Here is a 22867-nt window from a genome sequence, read left to right on the forward strand (position 1 = left end):
GGCTGAAGTCGGGGTGTCTGCAGAACCATGGTCCCTCCACAGGCCCGAGGGAGAATCCTTCCCAGGCCTCCTCCAGCTTCTGCCAGCTGCCGCATTCCTCAGCTGTGCCAACATCACCCCAGTCTCTGCCTCTGTGGTCACATCGCCTTCTCCTCTTCTGTTTCAAATCTCCGTCTGTCTCGCTTTTATAGATATCTATGATTCTAGTTAAGCACCATCTAGATAATCCAGGACAATCTTCCCATGTCAACATCTTGTCACCCAATTGCATCTGCAGTCTCTCTCTCTTTTTTTTTTTTTTTTTTTTTTTTTTTTTTTGCCTGTAACATTCACAGGTTCCACAAATCAGGATGTGGATACCTTTACATTTTTCATTTTTTTTCTTTTTTTTCTTTATTTACTTATTATTATTATTTCTTTGAGATGGAGTTTCATTCTCTCGCTCAGACTGGATTGCAGTGGCGTGATCTAGGCTCACTGCAACCCCCGCCTCCCAGGTTCAAGCAATTATCCTGCCTCAACCGCCCGAGTAGCTGCGATTACAGGCTCCCACCACCACTCCTGGCTAATTTTTGTATTTTTAGTAGACATGGGGTTTCGCCATGTTGGCCACGCTGGTCTCTTAACTCCTCACCTCAAGTGATCCGCCCTCCTCTGCCTCTGAAAGTGCTGGGATTACAGGCATGAGTCACCATGCCCAGCCAACCTTTACCTTTTTTTAGAGGGAGGCTTTATTCAGACCACCCCACCCACTTTGTCATTCAACATTCTCTACCTGCTCGCCTGAAAAAGCCATGAGCTTTGGGGGGTTGAATTCTTAGCTCCTTGACCCTAGGCACAGGGCACATACTTATCTCTGAAACTCAGTCTTATCATCTGGTAAATAGGGCTAACAGCAGCAGTGACCTCATAGAACTGCCCAAGTGCTCAGCACATAAAACGTAATGAGTGCATCAAATTTCCTGTCTCTTTTTATCTCTGCTCCAACCATCCAGAAAGGGATTTTAAACATCAGGGCTGCTGAACAGCTTCCAACTATGGGATTTTTAAGATATGGTGTTAATTGTTTCCAGCTGTCTGCCAGGGTTGAGGTGCTATAAACATCCCATTTTCAACCTTAGCAAAATACCTCAAGTATCTCCATGACACCCTAGGAAGGAACCAGGAAGAATGCGAGACTCCCAAGGAATCGAAGCTCTGAGAGTGATCTTTTCCTCTCTTCTCCTTTTGTTCCTTCAGTCTCTCTTCATTCCTTCTCCCTCTGGACATTTATTAAAAACCATCTGCCCACAATCAGAACCAGAGATCTGACCAAAACTTGCCAGAAGGCAAGTTTTTCCCCCGAAGAAGGAAAAGACTGTCCTGCCTCATCTAGGCCCTAAAGAGTTAATGGTGTCAAGCCTCTTATCTTCTGGAATTCTTTCACAGTCAGCTTCCCAGAGCCTGACCTTGAGTGAGTGAGTGATGCTGACATTGCACCACTATCACCTTCTCCACACAGGCCCTTCCCTGCTCTATTTTCTCCCCTGCAACCTCTGATTTAAATAGTGGTTACAGCACTGACACAGTATGACCTTGAACAAGGACACTCTCCACATCTCATTTCCCCATCTACAAAACAGAGATGTTAACTCCTACCTTACAAGGTGTGTGTAAAAAACAGAACAAGCTGATGCAAGAAAGGCAACTAGAAAACACCCTACCATTCTTCAGGATTCCAAGGTGGAATCTTGCATTTGTAGATGACAGCATGCACACTAGTACAGAGAAATACTTTTGGGCATTTAGAATATTTTAGAGTAGTGTTTCTCATATCTTCAATTTTTTACATCTCATTTCCCTAGTGTTTGCCACCTTCCCATCTCACTTGTACAATTAAGACAAGTTTCTTCATTTAAATGCATTTATTTTAAAAGGATACCACATATCATTATAGCAAATGGCAAGTTAGTATTATCAGATGTAAATAGAAGGTAATTATAACTATTTTTATAAAAATTATTGAATTTTTGCCAAATAAAATTGCCTTCAAAGGCTCTGAGCCTGGGTATCATTTTTCATTATGAAAGAAGCAATTAGTTTTAGAAATATGAAAAGTCTATTTCTGAGTAGACTGTCTTCTTGACATAATCTGAAAAATTGAAGTAAACTGTCAAGAGCATCATTCAATGTTATTAATGCAGTCATGTTCCACGTGGGTTCCATGGCCCCACCTATCCTTCTCTAAGGCTTTGGAGCCAGTTATAATGTAATGTGACCACAATGTGAACTAGTTGAATCCTCACCAATTATACTTGATGATAATTACTTCTAAGGAGAGTAGCCCTTTAGAGCTTACAGAGTCTTCATAAACTTCTGTGATTTCCACAAAAATCCTTAAAAATAGAAAAGGCAAAAATGATCCCCACTTCCAGATGAGTAAACTGAGAATTTAATTGACTTAAGTTCACAAAAGTCACACAGCTAGTAAGGGCCATTTAAATTTCTGCAAGAGTGGAAGGCTGGGGTTGTGAGCTAATAAGACTAATTAAAGCTATGTAGGTTTAAATTGGTCTTCAGTTTATTAAAGTTCTGAATTTAAAAAGCAACTTTGTCTCAAACCTTTCAATTTAAAGTATTATGTGCTATTAATCTAGTGACTTGCATATAAGAAGAACCATTTCACATGATGTTTAATATGTAATGTATTCATAATCTGTTGGTGGTCTCCAGAGAAACAGAACCAGTAGTACGTGAGTGTGTGTGTGTGTGTGTGTGTGTGTGTGTGTGTGTGAGTATATGCACGCACACATATTTTTTTTTCTTATCTTAGGAAGAAGGAAGCTAAGGTCATAGCCTGGGATAATAGACTCACTACTCATAGACTTGCAGAGCACATACTCTTTTCTCCCACCTTATTGCCTCATCACCAGGATTCCTGCATAAGAACAGCAGATGACAGCTAAAGAACAGCAAGGCCCAGATTCTACTTAAGAAGGAGTTTCTAGGAAAAGATAAAGACAATAAGGGAGAGAAAAACAAGAACAATAGAAAAAAATTGAAGTCTCAGGTACCTACTGTATTAGGGCTCTCCAGAAAGACAGAACCAATAAGATGCATAGATATAAATGATATAGATATAGATATATCCAATGTATAATATTGGATAGGATATCCAAGAACTGTGGAACAATTACAAACGGTATAACATACGTGTAAAAGGATACCAGAAGGAGAAAATGGAAAAGAGTAGAAAAATATGTGAAATATTTAAGGTAATAATGGCTGAGAATAGATGACAGATAGATAGATCTATATATGTATATGTATAGATAGATCTATATGTATATGTATAGATAGATATATAGATATCTTATATATTATAGAGGCTGAGAAGTTTAACAATCTGCTATCTACAAGCTGAAGACCCAGGAAACTCAATGGTATAATTCAGTCCAAGTCTGAAGGCCTAACAACCACAGGAGCTAATGATGTAAATCCCAGTCCAAGGGCAGGAGATGAGATGAGATGTCTCAGCTCAAGCTGGGTAGGAAAAAAGGGATGAGTGTCTCCCTCCTGTGTCTTTTGTTCTATTATGGCCCTCAATAGATTATATGATGCCTGCCCATAGCACAATTCAAACTCTGATCTGTCCCGGAAATACCCTCACAGACACGTTCCAAAATAACGTTTCATCTGGGCAGCCCATGGCTTCATTAAAATTGACACATAAAATTAATTATAATACTTACAGCTATAGCAAGCAGTAAACACAGCATTACTACTAGCCAGAAAAACACAAATGCTCTCACTAAAGGCCTGTTTATCTCAGTTCCTATTACCCAATACATCATGTCCAGCTTTCAACAAAAAATTATGTCATGTATAAAAACAACAAAAAACTCAGTTTGAAGAGACAAAACAAGTGAAAGAACCAGACTCTGATATAGCAGAAACCTTGTGATTATCATACCAGAAATTTAAAATAACTATGATTAATATGCTAAGTGTTCAAATGGAAAAGGTGGGCAAGATGCAAGAATAGATGGGTAAAACGTAAGCAGAGACATGGAAATTCTAAAAATAAAAAATTTCTTAAAAGTTAGAAATCAACATTGTAAGAGAAATGAAGAATTACTTTGGTGGGCTCACCAATAGATTGGACATCTACAAGGAAAGAAGCAAGGAGCTTAAAGATGTGTCAGTAGAAACTTCCCAAATGGAAATGTGAAGAAAACAAAGAATGAAGAAAAATGGAACAGAATATACAGGAACTGTGGACCAATTTCAAAAGGTGTGACATATGTGTAAGGGAATACTGGAAGGAGAAGATGGAAAAGAATAGAAAAAATTCGAATAATGGCTGAGAATATTTCAAAATTGGCAACAGACACCAAACCACAGATCTAGGAAGCTTGTAAAGCATCAAGCAGAATAAATAAAAGAAATATATGCAATTCTAAACTTAAAAGTTAAAAAAAAAAAAGGTAAATAAATTTTCCCCGGGAAAAAAACAAAAAAACAACAACAACAAAAAAAGAAAGTGAGAGAGAGAGAGAAATGTAACTTATATATAGCAGAAAAAGGATAAGAATTACAATGGATTAGTAAAAATATCGTAGAATGTAATATTTAAAGTGTGAAAGTAAAAAAACTAGCAATTTAGAACTCTGCATACTGCAAAGTTATCATTCAAAGTGGAAAGAAATAAAGACTTTCTCAGACAAACAAAACCTGAGTATATTGGTCACCAGTAGGCTTGCCTTGCAAGAAATTTTAAAAGTTCTTCAGAGAGAAGGAAAATGATACAGAAGAGAAACTCAGATCTTAAGCCATTTATTTCCCTTATTCTTAATTGATCTAATAGATAACTATTTTTCAAATTATAATAGCAACAACATATTGGGTGATTATACCTTATAAATAAGTAAAATTAATGCCAGTCAGTTATAAAGGCTGGAAGGGAGAAACCGATATTACTCTTTAATAGGTACCTGTACCACACATGAGCTATTTGAAAGTGGATTTAAATTTGTTGTAAATGTATACTGCAAACTCTAGAGCAACTACTAGAAATGTTTTTTAAAAGAAGTATAACTTACATGCTGAAATAATAGAAAATGCTCAATTACAACTAGAGAAGGCAGAAAAATATGGGAAGATCTTAAAAAGAAACAAAAACCAACTGCAACAAATAGAAAACAGTTATAAATATGGTGGCTCTTACTCTAACAACATCAATAATCACTTTAAATATAAAGTTCTAAGCATGCCAGTTACAAGACAGAAACTGACAGAGTAGATTAAAAAATTAAACCCAATTATGTTGTCTAGAGGAAACTCCCTTTAAATATGAAGGCACATATAGGTTAAAAGTAAAGGGAAGAATAAAAAGATTAATTTTAAGAAAACTAAAAGGATATAGAAAGATATACTATGCTAACACAAATTAAAAGAAAGCTGGAGTAACTATCCTAACTTCAGACAAAGCAGACTTCAGAATAGAGAAAATTATCAGGAATAAAAAAGGGCATTACTTAATGATAGAGGTCAATACTCCAAGAAGATATAACGATCTCTGATGCACTTAACAACAGAGAATCAGAATACATGAGGTAAAAACTGGTAGAACTGCAAGGAGGAATAAACAATCTACTATTACAGTTGGGGACTTCAGCATCCCTCTATCAGGGATTAACAGATCCAGCAGGCAGAAAATCAGTAAAGACATAGTTAAACTAGACACACTGCCAAAGAACTGGATCTAGTTGATGGCTATAGGCTATTTTATCCAACAACAACAGAATACACGTTCTTTGCAGTTTCTCATGGAACATTCACCAAGACACATCACATTTTGGGCCATAAATTTTATTTATTTATGTATATTTATTTATTTATTTATCTTTGAGACAGGGTCTCACCCTGTTGCCCAGCCTGGAGTGCAGTGGTGCAATCTTGGCTCACTAGTAACCTCCACCACCTGGGTTCAAGCTATTCTCATGCCTCAGCCTCCCAAGTAGCTGAGATTACAAGTTTAAAAGTATAGAAATCGGCTGGGCGCGGAGGCTCACGCCTGTAATTCCAGCACTTTGGGAGTCCGAGGGGAGCAGATCACGAGGTGAGGAGATCGAGACCATCCTGGCTAACACGGTGAAACCTCTGTCTCTACTAAAAAAAAAAAAAAATGCTAACACGGTGAAACCCCTGTCTCTACTAAAAAAAAATACAAAAAATTAGCCGGGCGTGGTGGCTACTCGGAAGGCTGAGGCAGGAGAATGGATTGAACCTGGGAGGCAGAGCTTGCAGTGAGCCAGGATCACACCACTGTACTCCAGCCTGGGCAACAGAGCACGACTCCGTCTCAAAAAAGAAAAAGAAAAAAAAGTACAGAAATCATACAAAGTATGATTTCTCTCATAGAGATGTGGTTCTCTCAGTAGAACCAAACTGTAAATCAATAACAGAAGGATAGCCAGAATATTCTCAACTATTTGGAGATTAAACAACACATTTCCAAATAGCAAATGGGTCAAAAGGGAAATCTCAACAGAAAATAAAAAATATTTTTAACTAAACAAAAACAAAAATACAAGTTACCAAAATTTGTGAGATACAATGAAGGAAGTACTTATACAGAGACTTCTAACATTAAACACATATATTAGAATAGAAGAAAGATCTAAAATTAATAATCTAACCTTCCACCCTTAGGAAACTACAGAAAATATAACAGCATGAACCTGAATAAAAGGAAGCAAATAATAAGAAATTAGAACAGAAATCAATAAAATTGGAAACAGAAAAACAGTAGAGAAAATCAACAAAACTAAAAGCAGATTATTTGAAAACATCAACAAAACTGATAAACCCATAGCAAAGAACCAAGAGAGGAAAAAAAAAAGAGAGACGATAAAAATAACTAAAATCACAAACGAAATAAGGGTTATCACTACTGATCCCATGGACATTAAAAAGGATAATATGACCACAATTGTAATGACTTAGATGAAATGGACCTATTTCTTGAAAGAGAAAAGCTATCAAAACTCATACGAAGAGAAATAGATCATCTAAGTATGCCTATATGTATCACATATATTGAATTAATAATTAATGGCCTTGCAAAACATAAAGCACCAGGCCCAAATGATTTCACTATTAAAGTCTACCAAACATTTAAGGAAAAGATGACACTAATCCTCTACAATCTCTTCCAGAAAATAGAAGCAGAGGGAACATTTCTTAATTCATCCTATGAGGCCATAATTGTCCCAATACCAAAACCAGATAAAAATCTTGCAAGAAAGTAAAACTACAGATCAATATTTTTCATGAACAAGGATTCAAAAATCTTCAAAATATTAGCAAATCAAATCCAACAATGTATAAATGTAATCATACACCATGATCAAGTGAAATTTAATTCAGGTATGTAAGGCTGGTTTAACATTTGAAAATGTATTAATGCAACCCACCACTTTCATGGACTAAAGAGAAAAATTATATAATCAAATTTATAAATACAGAAAAAGCATTTAGCAAGATCCAGCAGCAAATCATGATTAAAAACTCTCTGCTAAACAGGAATAGAGAGAAACTTCTTCAACTTAATTTTTTAAAAATATGTTATAAAAAAAAAAATCTACAGCCAACACGTGACCTAAGGGTGTCAAACTAGATGCATTCCTGCTAAGATCAGGAACAATACAAGGATGTCCCCTCTCACTATGGGAAGTCCTAGCTAATGTAATAAGACAAGAAAAGGAAATAAAAAGTATATAAATTAGAAGGAAAGAAAGTTATCTCTGTTACTAGATGACATGATTGTGTATGTATGAAATCTCAAATAATGAACAAAAAATCTCCTAGAACTAATAAGTGACTATAGAAACGTTGCAGGACAGAAGGCTAATATACAAAATTCAACTGTTTTGACTTTAATTAACATCAGCAATGACAACTGAAATGTGAAATTATAAACACAATATCAATTATTACATTAACACCAAAAATACAAAGTATGTAGAAATAAACCTAACAAAATATGTGTAAGATCCCTATAAGGAAAACTACAATATTCTGATGAAAGAAATAAAAATATTTCTTTTAAATATTTTTAAAATCTAAACAAAGGAAGAGTATTCTATGTTCACTGAGAGAAGACTCAATATTGTTAAAATGTCATTTCTTCTCAACTTGTAGATTTAATCCCAGAAATTTATTTTGTGAATATCAACAACTAATTCTGAAGTTTAAATGAAAAAGGAAAACAAGTCACCTAAAACAGACAACACAATACTGAAGAAGAGAAGCAAAGTTGTAGGACAGGTCCAAATATCCAACTTCAAGAGTTACTATACCAAGGCAATCCTACCCAAAAAGAACAAAGCAGGAGACATCAAGCTACCCAGCTTTACACTACTGGGCTACAGTAACCAAAAGAGCTTGGTACTGGTACAAAAACAGACACATAAACCAATGGAACAGAATAGACAGCCCAGAAATAAGGCCACACACCTACAACCATCTGATCTTCCACAAAGCTGACAAAAACAAGCAACAGGGAAAGGACTCCTTATTCAATAAATGGTGCTGGGATAATGGCTAGCCATATGCAGAAGATTAAAACAAAACTTCTTCCTTAAACAATTATATAAAAATCAACTCAAAATGGATTAAAAACTTAAGTGTAAGACTCAAAACCATAAAAACCCTGGAAGACAAAACCTAGGCAATACCATTCTGGACACAAGCACTGGCAAAGATTTTATTATGAAGATGCCAAAAGCAATTGCAACAAAAGCAAAACTTGAAAAATGGAATCTAATTAAACTGAAGAGCTTCTACACAGCAAAATAAACTATCAATAGAGTAAACAGACAACCTACAGAGTGGGGGAAAATATTTGTAAACTATGCATCTGGCAAAGGTCTAATATCCAGCATCTATAAGAAACAAGCAAATTCACAAGAAAAAAACAAACAACCCCATTAAAAAGTAGGCAAAGGATATGAACAGACAATTTTCAAAAGAAGACATACACACAACCAATAAGCATATGAAGAAAAGTTCAATATCACTGATCATTAGAGAAATACAAATCAAAACCACAATGAGATATCATCTCACACCTGTCAGAATCGCTATTAATAAAAAGAAAAAATAACAGATGCTGGTGAGGTTGCAGGGAAAAGGGAATATTAATATACTGTTGGTGGGAGTGTAAATTAGTTCAACCAGTGTGGAAATCAGTGTAGCAATTCCTCAAAGAGACAAAACCCAAACTACCATTTGACCCAGCAATCCCACTATGGGGTATACACCCAAATAAATATAAATCGTTGTATTATAAAGAAATATGCATGTGTATATTCATTGCAGCAGTATTCACAATGGCAAAGACATGGGATCAATCTAAATGCCCATCAATGGTAGACTGGATTAAAAAAAATGTAGTATATATATACACCATGGAATATTATGCAGCCATATAAAAAGAATGACATCATGTCCCTTTCAGGAACATGGTTGGAGCAGGAGGCCATTATCCTTAGCAAACTAACACAGGAATAGAAAATCAAACACTGCATGTTATCATTTATAAGTTGGAGCTAAATGATGAGAACACATGGACACAAAGTGGGGAACAACAGACACTGGGTCTTACTTGTGGGTTAAGACTAAGAGAAGGGAGAGGAGCACAAAAAATAACTATTGTGTCCTTAGGCTTAGTACCGGGGTGACAATATAATCTGTACAACAAACCCTGGTGACACGAGATTTCCCATATAACAAACCTGCACATGTACCCCGTACCTAAAATAAAAGTCTAAAAAGTAAAAAATAAAAACTTCTAACATTCATTCTTCAATTTAAAAAAGAGGAAAAAAGAGTTATTATAGGATACATTAATCAAGACAGTGTGATGTTGGTGAATGAATACACAAGTAGATTAAAGGAACAAAATAGAGAGTCAAAAGCTAGACCAATACATATACATTTAACTGATCTTTGACAAAAGAGCAAAGGCAATTAGTATTCAGATAGTCTTTTCAACAAATGGTCAGCAAGGGCCTAGAGGAGAGCCCAGACTTTACAATCATCCAGCTATAATGAGGTACAGTCATTTCCTCCACACAGTCAGTTCAGAGAAGGCCAAGTAGGAGCCGAAACTCTCATTCCTACCTAGTGGTGACTTGCACCACATCCTAGACTTCCACATTCCTCTGGTGATAACAAGATGCCCCTTGGCCTCCCAACGGGGGTGGTACCAGGGAATGTGTAGTAGAAGGTCAGTACTTTTACCACCATGCAGTGGTAACAAGGCATCCCCTGACATGTTGCATGAGGAGCAGTAATAAGGTGTTCCTGACCCTCCTAGCAAGGGTGGTGTCAGCAGAGGACTAGAGGGGAGCCAGAAAAATCACAACAAGTTGCCCTTAAGGTTATCAAGAGAGACTGAGTGAGGGACCTAGATTTCCACTTTTACCTGGAAGTAATGAAGCAGAGCCCTTCTGTTCATAGAGTGTCAGGGAACATCTGCTAAAAATGAAGCTCTAAGTAAAGTCCAGAGTCTCATATGATAGTACCCAAACATCCTGAATTCAATCGCTATTACTCATTATATCAAGAACCAGGAAAATCTCAACTTGAGTAAAAAAAGACAACAGAAGCCAGTACCAAGATAACACAGATGTTAGAATTATCTGACCAGGATATTCGTGAGCAATGACAAGCACAATAAAAACAAAGACATAGAAAGGCTCGACAAAGAAATATAAAGAACCAAATGAAAATTTTAGAACTGAAAAATACAATAACCAACATTAGAAACACTATGGGTGGGCTCAACAGCAGAAAGGGGAAGACTGAGTAGAGCAACAGAATGGAGAAGGCTGAGTAGAGAATCCATGGATTGAGAAGAGAACAAGAAAAATGACCCAATCGGACAACAGACATCAAAAGACATTTCTGCATCAAAGGGCATTATCAAGAAAGTGAAAAACAATCCACAGAATGGCAGAAAATATTGGCAAATTCTCAATCTGGTAAGAGTCTAGTAGCTGGAATATATAAAGAGCTCCTACAATTCCGTAACAAAAACACCGACAATCCAATTTCAAAATGGGCAAAGGACTCAAACAGATCTTTCTACAAATAATATATGTGAATGTTCATAGCAACATTATTTATAATCAAAAAGTGGAAACAACTCAGTGTCGATCAAGGGATGAATGGATAAACACAATGTGGTCCATCCATACAACGGAATATTATTCAACCATAAAAAGAAATCAAGTACTGATACATGCTACAGCATTCATGAGCCTTGAACATGTTATGCTAAAGTAAAAGAAGCCAGATGTAAAAGCCTACATATTGTGTAATTCCATCTATATGAGATATCCAGAATAAACAAATCCATAGAGGCAGAAAGTAGATTTAGGTGCCATGCTTAATGCAAAGTGCTCACATATAGGATGTCTATAAAGAAGTTTCAAAACTTAACAGCAGAAAGCAAACAATCCAATTAGAAAAATGAGCAAATGGCATGGAAAGACATTTCACTGAAGGTATACACATGGCAGATAAGCACATGACAAGATGTTCAACATCACTGGCCATAAGGGGAAGGCAAATGAAGTCTATAATGAGATATCCCTGCCCACCTATATGACGGGGGAAAAAAAGTGACAATACCAGATGCTTATGAGGACACAGAGAAACTGGATCTCTTCTAAGTTGATGGTGGGAATGTAAGTGGTACAGCCACTTCAGAAAAGAGTTTGTTGGTTTCTTTCAAAAAAAGAGAAAAACTAAACATACTCTTACTATACAATTAAGCAATTGTGCTTCTGTGCACTTAACCCAGAGAAACGAATATCCACACAGAAAGCTGCATGTGAACTTGTGTGTTTTATTTGTAATAGCAGCAGCTTTATTTGTGAAAACCAAAAATGTCAAAATGTCCTTCATTTGGTGAATGGTTAAACAAATTGTGGTATATTCATACCATGGAATACTACTCAGAAATAAAGTGCAAACTATTGACACATGCAACAGCTTGGATAGATCTCAAGGGCATTAGGCTGAATGAGAAAAGCCAGTCTCAAAAGGTCACATATTGTGAGACTGATCTCAGAGATAGTAGGAGCAGAGTGGTAGGGAGTAGCATGGGAATTGGGGGAGATCTTTGTGGCGATAGGATAATTTTGTGTCTTGATTGTGGTAGTGGTTACATAAATCTACACAAGTGTTACAATGGCATAGTACTTTATACACATATTATACCAATGTCAAATGGTGGGTTTGCCATTGTGCTGTAATTAGGTCAGATATAATCACGGGGGGAGGCTGGAGGAAGAGTATAGGGACTTCTCTGTGCTCCTTGGAACTTCTTTACAACTTCTTATCCAACCACATATGAAAATAAAATGTAAAAGAAAATATGCAACAGACTAGAAGAAAATATATATAATGGCAAAAGGATTGTTATTTACTCATCAATTCGGAAAAAAAAAATCTTCAATTTAAAAGTTAAGAAATCACCAGGTGAAAAAAGTGCAACTACTTAATAAATATTTGAAAAGATTTGCTACGTTTCTAGTAAATCAAGGAAAACAAAACAGCAATGAGAATTTATCAGAGGGTCAAAAATTTAAATATTTGATGTTAGCAAGGTGGGGGCTGCAGACCAGGCCCTCTCATAACACCCATTAACATGGGAATTAAATTGGTATAGATTTTTTAGAGCCATCTATCAAAATTGAGAACATGCATTTGCCGAGTCCCAGCAATGCCAATTCTCTGCCTCCTAGGGAACATTTCTCAGCCTACAGGAAATAGGATGCACAGAGGCATGTTGTATGTGGATGCTGACGGGGGGTCAGGTGGTACCTGGTACAAGGGTGGCCAGGGTCACTGAAATGCAGCCTTCAGGGGGATCCAGAAGCTGAACGGGCCTGGGAGTTCCCCCCTTCATGGAGAGCAGAGCCTTCTCTCCTCCTGCAGTGATGATTGAGGGATAAACCTCTGGCTGATGGGACTCTGGCAGGGCCAGGCTGTCCGTGGGTTCCCAGCCTAATGCAGGTTGAGAAGTGGCTCGCCCTGTCACAAATCCCACTAGGTGAATGCTTTGTTTAAAAAGTTTCCTGTAGAAGTGAAGCAGCTTCATTCAGTCAAATGAATCCATCCAGAGCAGATCATTTAAAATAGTGGTTAGTGAAGAGGGGGTCCTTAACTCACACTCGACGGATCCAGGAGACCTGCCAAGTTGGAAGGGTGAAGGCATTGCCCAGAATCCCGCTCCGAGTGGTTTCAGGGAGAGAACTCCAGTCTCAAGCTCTTCTCCTGGGCTTTATTTACCACAAATCCCTCCTTAGGCCCTGAGTCAGGAAGCTGCTTCCCACAGTGATATCTGCAAAGAGCTATACAGCCAGCTGGGATAAGGGATGAAGGTCAAACCGAAAGTGACTATTTCTGTGCAAAGAAACAGAAAAATCTTATGGGCCCAACAGCAGTAGATAATTGAGAAAGTGAGACTAAGAAAAGTCATAAAAGAAACTGTGGTTCCTTATTAAACAATATGGAAAACTGTCCACTCCTGCCTATGATACAAGGAACTGCCAGTGGATGCGGTCACGAAGCCCATTTTCATCCCTCAAGCGGGCTTCGATGACAAGCGCTCAGTGCCCATGAGGTGGCAGTGAAACCATCCCTCTCAGAGACCTTACTTATGTGTGGCCAATGTGGGACAGTTGATTTGTAAAGCAGGTTGGCAATCTGTATCAAGAACCAAGGGGTGTCCATTCCCACCATCAGGGTCTTCCTCTTCTGGGTATTGATGCCAAGAACATAATTGACAAAGATGTATATTCAAAGATATTTGCCATGGTATTATTTGTAACAATGAATAAAGGCAATACCAAATATCAGTGGTCCTTGGGTTTCTCCCTGCCCTGGCCCCCTCTTCAAATCACTCTACATGCTCCAAAGTTACCAACCATCAGTCCATCCCCTCCACAGCCATGTCTTAAGCTCAGACCTGTTTCTTGAGCTCCTACTTTGTGGTCCCAGGATGTCCTTTAGACAACCCCCTTGGATGCACAGAACTGAATTCACATTCCCCTTACCTCCTCCTCTTTCAACCTCTCTTATTTGAATACAGCAAACAGCGTTCCCACCACCTAACCCCTCAAGCCAAACCTTCAGACAACATTATTGTCTCCTTCCCATCCCTCAACTCCCCATTCCTTTAATCACCATCTCCAAAATCCGCCTGTTTCTCTCCAACTCCACCACCACTGACCTGGTCTAAGCACCCTCCCCTGAATGACCACTGAAATGGAAATCCTACAAAATGGTTTCCTACAACAATACTTTGCCCCTGCCCTGATCCATTCTCTGTCTTGCAGAGTCCTCTTCCTAAAACACAAATCTGACCATGTCATACCTCGTGAAAACCTTCAGCCACTTTCTGTTCTCCAAAGGATCAGCTCAGACCCTGAGCAAGGTTTACAGGACCTCAGGCCCACCTCTTTGGACTGATCTCCAGCAGCTTCCTCTTGCCCCCATGGCCTTTTTCCAGCCTCAGATGCACCACACCCTCCTTGCCTCCTGTCCTTCTGCAGGCTCCGTGGGGACACTCACATCTAGAGCTCCTTCTTCCCTCACTGGCTGAATGACTCAGTAATTTAACGGGTGAATACTTCAGATGCTGCCTGCACTCTGTGAACTGGCATCACAAAAAAATGATACTGATAGAAGAAACAAAGGAAATTCCTAGATGGCACTTTTTTAAAATGTCTTACGAATTTACTGTCTAGCCAGACACTGTTTAACCCATCTTGAATCTATGGAAGAGTGAGTTCTGACAGCTCAGCCTTGATCGGCCTCCTGCCTGGCACCAGCCCTCCTGGAACTGGTTCCTGTGCACCATCCTACACATCTCCTTCCCGCCTCCCTTCATTACGTACTCTATTTCCAACAACGTTGGGCTATGACAGCTTAAGGAAATACAGGAATAAAGGAGGCTTACAGCCAAGGCAAGAAAAAAAAAGGGAGGGCAGTTAACAATAGAACTGCCAGCGACCAAGGGTGAAAAGAAGCCTGGGGAACAGGAATCAGCCTCGAAAGCAGACCTCTGCCAGGAAAGCAGCTAAAAACACTGACATCTCAGGGTGAATACAACTCAGGAGGGGAATGGGAATAGAAAAGCAGAGTGGCTGGAAGAGCAGGCTTCGAGGTCAGAGCTGGATTGATCCCACCTCACCGTGGGCAAGTTACTTCCTCTCTTTACTCGTTTATACCATGAGTTATTGTGTCTGGCACACGGCAGTTTCTCAATAAATCCTAGCTTTTCATGTTATGAATGCTGAATATATGGAGAGGGCAGGTAATAAGCTAGAGACAAGCCAGCAAAACTAGGGTTTCAGATCAGAAGTGACTTCACTGATGGAGCTGCAGGTAGCATTGTCCTGGGCTGCACACCCCAGCCCTTGCTACTCCTTAGCAGTTGAATTCATAGTCATCTTTTCATGGTGTTCTTTTCAAAGAGTCCAACATTTTGGTGAGTGACAGCTTCACCCCTAGAGAGAAAGAAGTATTCTTCCTAATTCCTCCTTTCGTGCTCCCTTCATTTGTGCCCATGAGTCATTTTTTTCACCACTCTGTATTTTGCTCCTTAAACCTCTCTTGGATCCTGTGACATGCTGAAGAAGCCTCCTACTGACCTGTGAGAGCCAATTATTAAATTTCCAGAAGTTTTGTAAGCTGGCTGTTAAACACAGCCATTACCAAAAAGTGTTATAAAAACTCCAATTAAATAAGTTATATTAACAATATGTTGAAACTCACCATTTCCAAATTATTTTTCTGCATTTTACTGTTGTCTGTGCTTTGGAATTTATTTAAATGAAATACATTTCTATTCTGGAAATACTATTTAATGGTGTGCTGGTGCACAGCTCTTCCACCTTTGTGTTCAGCGATATCACATTGGGAGCTTGTGATTGGCCATGGTGGTAGTATTTATACCACAGAAATTGGCAAAAGCTACAAATTAGGGCTTGGTTTGCTGTTTTTTCATTCCCTAAGAAAACTAAGAAAGTGATGGAGAAAATGTTCGTGCAGATTAAACCTAAAAATGTGCCGTGTCCATATTTGTTACATTCTGAATAACACAAAAATTGGGAAAATACTCTTCCAAACTCAAAAACTGTCATCTGATCCAGCAGTCACTCATGTCATTACAGATGAGTGAAGTTAAGACAATCATCTTCATTGTTTCACTTTTTTCTTACTTGTCAATGTAAACAAAAATATCAACCATCATTCATATTGGAACTACATTCAGTGGTCAGTTGCAAACAGGCTGACCAACGGTATAAGAGTTCAGCAAAAATCAATGAATGCATGCTGTGAGAATCAAATGGCTATATAGAATTTGTAATAAAGAGTATTTTATATTTTATTACTTGTAAATTGTGCAATATACATCCTTTATATCAGTAAAATTTATAATGAACGTATTAGATGCATATTTATTTGTTTTTGCTCACAGTGCTGGCAGCACCAGCTTGGAGGCCTCCCCTTCTCTACATCCCACTGTTGTTTTCTTAGGTTAGGCCATCTGTCATCATTCCAGGTTTCATCCTCTCCAATCCCACACCCATATTGCTACTAGATTAATCTTCTTAATATTAAATGCAGTCACGACACATCCTTCATTAAAACTACCAGTGTCTATCTGGGACCTTCTGAGTGAACTCTGGGCCATAGAAGGCCTTCCTTGCTTTCCCCTGTTCACCTCTGCAGCCTCCTTTCTTATCAGACTCCCCTGTTCCCATTTTACTAAAGTTAGGCCAAACTGCCTGCTGTTCCCAGAGTATGCTTTACTTATTCATGCCACTGGGCCTTTGCATGTGCTTTTCTCTGCTTGAGATGCCTTTCCCACTCCCCCTGCTCCCACCTCCTGCTAGTGTCCACTTAGCATTAAAGCCATGCTCAAGCATCACCTCTCTCAGGAGACAATGCCGCCTCCACTTCTGCACTTGCTATCACTGCCAGGTTTCTTGCAGGTCCAACATTCTGCCCCCCGACTCCCACTGTCCTACGATCTGGAAGATCCTCTGGGCTGGGGGAGACCTCTCCAGCATCTAGCATGTGGCTTGGCCCCAGGAGACACCAAGTAAGTTCATGTTGAATTAATAAACTACTTAATTGGTTTTAGCTACAGCCTATAGCAAATCACAGGATTTAGCCAGGAGAAATAGGCATGACTCATCTACGAACTCAACTGTTGCTTTAAAAAAAAAAAAAAAAAGAAGTTGTTTAAACTGTTGAAAACCTCAACTGAGTTTTTTCTTTCCTTTAAGCATACAAATAAAGCCAGGTGAATCATTCCTTTTCCATTGTTTTCTGGAAGTCAGCTAGACATAGCCTGAGACTTCTTACTTTAAACCACTGATACTCTTTAAGCAATAACAAAACACTTGCTTCTGAAAGATAGTGACAGCCATCATTTACTAGGCTACTCGGATGCTCCAAGTATATTCTAAGTGCCTTACACGTGTCACCTCATAAATCCTCAACAACATCGTAACACATGGGGCATTATTATCCCCATTTTACAGGTGAGAAAAATGAGTCTTAGGAAAGTTAAAAGAGTCATTTGAGTTTGCACAGATGCTGAATAACAAAGCAGTGATTCAAACAGGAGTTGGACTGATTCTAAAGTCCATGTTTTCTATTCTGAGCCCATTCTTTATTGCTAAAACAGAAATACAATGTCTATCAGGCTTAGCCAATGACCTGGAACAGATAATACTCCAAATAATAGCACAAAGGGCACTGACACAGGTCCTTGCCCAGCTGTGTTCTTCTTATTCCGGATACCTAGACCCAGTAAGAAGTTTGCCCTTTCCCTGACCCAGATTTATAGGAGAAAACTGAATGACACCAAGGAATACCTGCGTCCTTCGTTAAAGGCTGCATCCGAAAGTCTCCGTGACCGTGTCTAGGCCTTCATCATGGGACAACTTTCCAACAAGGAGCAGGGGTCTCTTGCAAGTCTGTCCACGGAGCTCCCTACCACCAGCACTGTTGCCGCTGCCTTTGTTTACTGCTTGTCACTAAGCACTTGCTGCCCAGTGAGTGAGTCAACAAGGCCCCTTCCCTTTCCTGCCACCACTCTCGTTCCCTGGGTTCTACGCAGTCTCTGGCCTGTTAGCAGGCACCGCCACCCCAGCAGCCTGCGTCCTCAAAGCCAGTGACCCGTGAGAGAGCCAGGAAGAGCTCAAGTGGATTAGGTGTCACTGAAGGCAATGGGATTGCTGCTCAGCGGGGTTTTTACACTGATGTATCTTTATCTTCTGGTCCAATCAAAAGAAAGCTCTGCAAGGAAGTGGGGGCGGCCCCAGAGCAGAAGCTTAGCGTCATCAACTCAAGAGTACTCCACGCCCTTTCATGGTGTCAGACATTGGACCTGCAACCAACAGGACAGGGAACCATGCGAAATCAGCAGGAGGAAAGGATAACCTGGATCTGTCTGTGAGAAAGCAAGAAAAATGTGGTTGGGGAAAAGGAATTCTTACTCTCTCTGGTGCTTGGATTCAGAAAGGAACCAGCAGAGATGCAGAACAGCAAGAAATAGATCATAGTTCTGTAGTGGAAGGGGCGAAAGAACAGATCTCTCAAACCCTTTAAATCAAAAGCAGTGTCAAAACTGAAAAGTATTTGTTTAAAAAGAAAACGTGAGTTTTTGCTTGACTACATAATAAAATACTAAAATTTGAGGCTGGGCGCGGTGGCTCACGCCTGTAATCCCAGCACTTTGGGAGGCTGAGGTGGACAGATCACGAGGTCAGGAGATCGAGATCATCCTGGCTAACACGGTGAAATCCCATTTCTATTAAAAATAGCAAAAAATTAGTCGGACATGGTGGTGGGCACCTGTAGTCCCAGCTACTTGGGAGGCTGAGGCAGGAGAATGGCGTGAACCCAGCAGGCGGAGCTTGCAGTGAGCCCAGATCGCGCCACTGCACTCCAGCCTGGATGACACAGTGAGACTCCATCTCAAAAAAAAACAATTTCTGATGAAACTCAGTGCTGGTGAGGGCATGGAGAATGAGCACTCTCATATGCCAATAGTGAGATTATAGATAAGTGCAACCTCTCTGCAGGGAATTTGGTAATATTCATCAAATTTGTAAATGCACATATCCTTTGTAAACCCAGCTGCTAAGAAGTAACCCCATGGACATTCTTGCAAAAGTTCACTAAGGCATCTGAGAAAGGATGCTCATTGCAGTGTATTTTTGTAATAGCAGAAAATTGAAGGCCACTGAAGTGCCCATCAACGGTGATTACTGTGGTTCACACACAGCAGAAAACCAGCTATGCAGCTGTGTAAAGAAAGGACGTAGATCAGTGTGTACTGGCATATAACAACTGCCTAGAAAATTTTTGAAGCGACAAGAAGTATGGAATAGCCTAGTATATTTCCTTTTATCACAAATAGGTACATAAAGACCAGGTATATTTATGTATATTTATGTATATTATTCTTTATACACTGTAGTATATTAGAATATTATGTAGACATAGTCTTGTGGTTCTGGAAGGAATCACAAGCAACTTAATAGTGGTTGCTTTGGGGAAAGAGTTTCAGCTCATTATTTAGTCAGGAAAATTATTGTTCATTTTGATATTTTTCCCCTTATAACTTTATATTACTTGAAAAAAACTAAAAAACACAATGTTTTACAATTTTTTTTCCTGCTTAAAGCTATCTGTATTGACATTCCCTGCTAGCTAGCAAAACATTTTGCAATATCTGCAACCATCTTTTACTGTTTTTTCCAAACTTGTCTTCTCACCAGATTCAGCCTTGAAGACGATAAAATGCAGATTCCCAGGCACCGCCCTGAATCTGCTGAACCTGAATCTCTGGACCAGAGCCAGAGCGTCTGCATTTTCAGCAAGTGTCCAGGTAATTTTTATTTAGTAATTTTTTCAGGCTGACCATGCAATCTTTCCCCCAGAGGAAGAAAGTTAACTCCTCTAGTCATGTGGCTGGTTCACAACAGAACAAAAAGCAACACCTAAGTTACTGGTCAACAGGTAAATGCTGATCTGCTAAAAGTCACCACCACCTTCAGTTTTTCTGTTAAAAATACTAGCATCCAGCAGTAACCCCCTTCTACTGTTGTTCTGCTAACATTTCATTAAGTCCATTTTTTTTGCACAGAAATTTTGTTAATGTATTTTTGTTTTTCAAGTTATCAAAGCTAATTGTTTCTCTCTGAGTCATCTCTGTGTCATTCCCTATATAATTTTGTAATTTTTATGTATTTTTATTTTTTAAGGTTCTTTTCATGTCAAAATTCTTTATTGTGTGTGATCTTTTTTTAAAAAAAAATTTTTTTATTTTAGGTTCGGGAGTACATGTGAAGGTTTGTTACAGAGGTAAACTCATGTCATGGGGGTTTGTTGTACAAATTATTTCATCACCCAGGTATTAAGCCCAGTACCCAATAGTTATTGGTTCTCTCTCTACTCCCACCCCCCCACCCTCAAATAGACCCCATTGTCTGTTGTTTCCTTCTTTGTGTTCATAGTTCTCATGATCTAGCTCCCACTTATAAGTAAGAACATGCTGTATTTGATTTTCTGTTCCTGAATTAGTTCGCTAAGAATAATAGCCTCCAGCTCCATCCATGTTCCCATGAAAAACATGATCTCATTATTTTTTTATGGCTGCATAGTATTCCATGGTGTATGTATACCACATTTTCTTTATCCAATTTGTCATTGATGGGCATTTACATTGATGCCATGTCTTTGCTATTGTGAATAGTGCTGCTATGAACATAAATGTGCATGTGTCTTTATAATAGAACAATTTATATTCCTTTGGGTATATACCCAGTAATGGGATTGCTGAGTCAAATGGTATTTCTGTCTCTAGGTCTTTGAGAAATTGCCACACTGTCTTCCACAATGGTTGAACGAATTTACATTCCCACCAATAGCGTATAAGTGTTCCCTGTTATTTGCAACCTTGCCAACATCTGTTATTTTTTATATTTTATTAATAGCCATTCTGACTGGTGTGAGATGGTATCTCATTGTGGATTTGATTTGCATTTCTCTCATGATCAGTGATGTTGAGCTTTTTTTCATATGCTTGTTGGCCACATGTATGTCTTCTTTTGAGAAGTTTCTGTTCATGTCCTTTGCCCACTTTTTAATAGGGTTGTTTGTTTTTCTCTTGTAAATTTGTTTAAGTTCCTTATAGATGCTGGATATTAGACTTCTGTCTGATGCATATTTTGCAAATATTTTCTCCCATTTTGTAGGTTTTCTGTTTACTCTGTTGATAATTTCTTTTGCTGTGCAGAAGTTCTTTTTTTTTTTTTTTTTTTTTTTGAGACGGAGTCTCGTTCTGTCGCCCAGGCTGGAGTACAGTGGCCGGATCTCAGCTCACTGCAAGCTTCGCCCCCCGGGTTTACGCCATTCTCCTGCCTCAGCCTCCCAAGTAGCTGGGACTACAGGCGCCCGCCATCTCGCCCGGCTAGTTTTTTGTATTTTTTAGTAGAGACGGGGTTTCACCGTATTAGCCAGGATGGTCTCGATCTCCTGACCTCGTGATCCGCCTGTCTCGGCCTCCCAAAGTGCTGGGATTACAGGCTTGAGCCACCGCGCCCGGCTGAAGTTCTTAAGTTTAATTAGATCCCATTGTCAATTTTTCCTTTTGTTGTGATTGCTTTTGGTGTCTTTGTCATGAAATCTTTGCCAGTTCCTATGTCCCAAATCGTATTGATTGCCTAGGTTGTCTGTCAGTGTTTTTATAGTTTCTGATTTTACATTATGTCTTTAATCCATCTTGAGTTAATTTTTGTATATGGTATAAGGAAGGGGTCCAGTTTTAATATTCTGCATGTGGCTAGCCAGTTATCTCAGCACCACTAATTGAATAAGGAGTCTTTTCCTCATTGCTTGTTTTTGTCAGCTTTGTCGAAGATTCACATAGTTGTAGCTGTACAGCCTTATTTCTGGGCTTTCCATTCTGTTCCATTGGTCTATGTTCCTGTTTTTGTACCAGCATCATGCTGTTTAGGTTACTGTAGCCCTGTAGTATAGTTTGAAGTTGGGTAACTCAACGCCTCCAGCTTTGTTCTTTTTGCTTCAGATTGCCTTGGCTACTCAGGCTCTTTTTTTGGTTCCATATGAATTTTAAGATAGTTTTCTTCTAGTTCTGTGAAGAATATTGTTGGTAGTTTGATAGGAATAGCATTGAATCTGTAAATAGCTTTGGGCAGTAGGGCCATTTTAATGCTGTGATTCTTCCTATCCATGAGCATCGGATGTTTTTCCATTTGTTAGTGTCTTCTCTGATTTCTTTGAGTAGTGTTTTGTAATTCTCATTGTAGAGATCTTTTAGCTCCCTGGTTAGCTGTATTCCTAGGTATTTTATTCTTTTTATGGCAATTGTGAGTGGGATTGCCTTTCTGATTTGACTCTTGGCTTGGCTGTTGTTTGCACATAGAAATGCTAGTGGTTTTTATGTACATTGATTTTGTATCCTGAAACTTTGCTGAAGTTGTTTATCAACTGAAGGAGGTTTTAGGCTGATCAAAATCTTTGAGTTTATATATGTCTAAATTTAATTGCTTCACTTTCTAAAACTGTGTTTATTACTATTTATAGAGAGTTCTTGAAAGTGAGGTATATAATCAAGTGAAATTCAATAATAAATCCAATTGCCAGTTGTGCTCTTTTGTTTTCCAGAGAAATAGAACCTATTGCATATTTATTTATAAGGAATTGTCTCATGTGATTATGGTGGCTGAGAAGCCTCACAATCTGCCTTTTGCAAGCCGGA

At 38.8% G+C, this 22867-nt stretch overlaps 1 protein-coding gene across 1 annotated transcript in view; it reads right to left on the reverse strand.

Annotated features, from left to right (window-relative positions):
- Positions 1 to 18307, reverse strand: part of FRMPD2 (FERM and PDZ domain containing 2) — a 127839-nt gene extending 109532 nt beyond the window's left edge. The window contains exon 1 of the mRNA XM_023230174.2: positions 17952 to 18307. Coding sequence (XP_023085942.2) covers positions 17952 to 17976 — 25 coding nt within the window. The 5' untranslated portion in view covers positions 17977 to 18307. The remainder of the gene's footprint in view (positions 1 to 17951) is intronic.
- Between the last annotated feature and the right edge of the window lie 4560 nt (positions 18308 to 22867).

The sequence above is a fragment of the Piliocolobus tephrosceles genome, chromosome 9, assembly GCF_002776525.5.
Source record: "Piliocolobus tephrosceles isolate RC106 chromosome 9, ASM277652v3, whole genome shotgun sequence".
NCBI lineage: Eukaryota > Metazoa > Chordata > Mammalia > Primates > Cercopithecidae > Piliocolobus > Piliocolobus tephrosceles.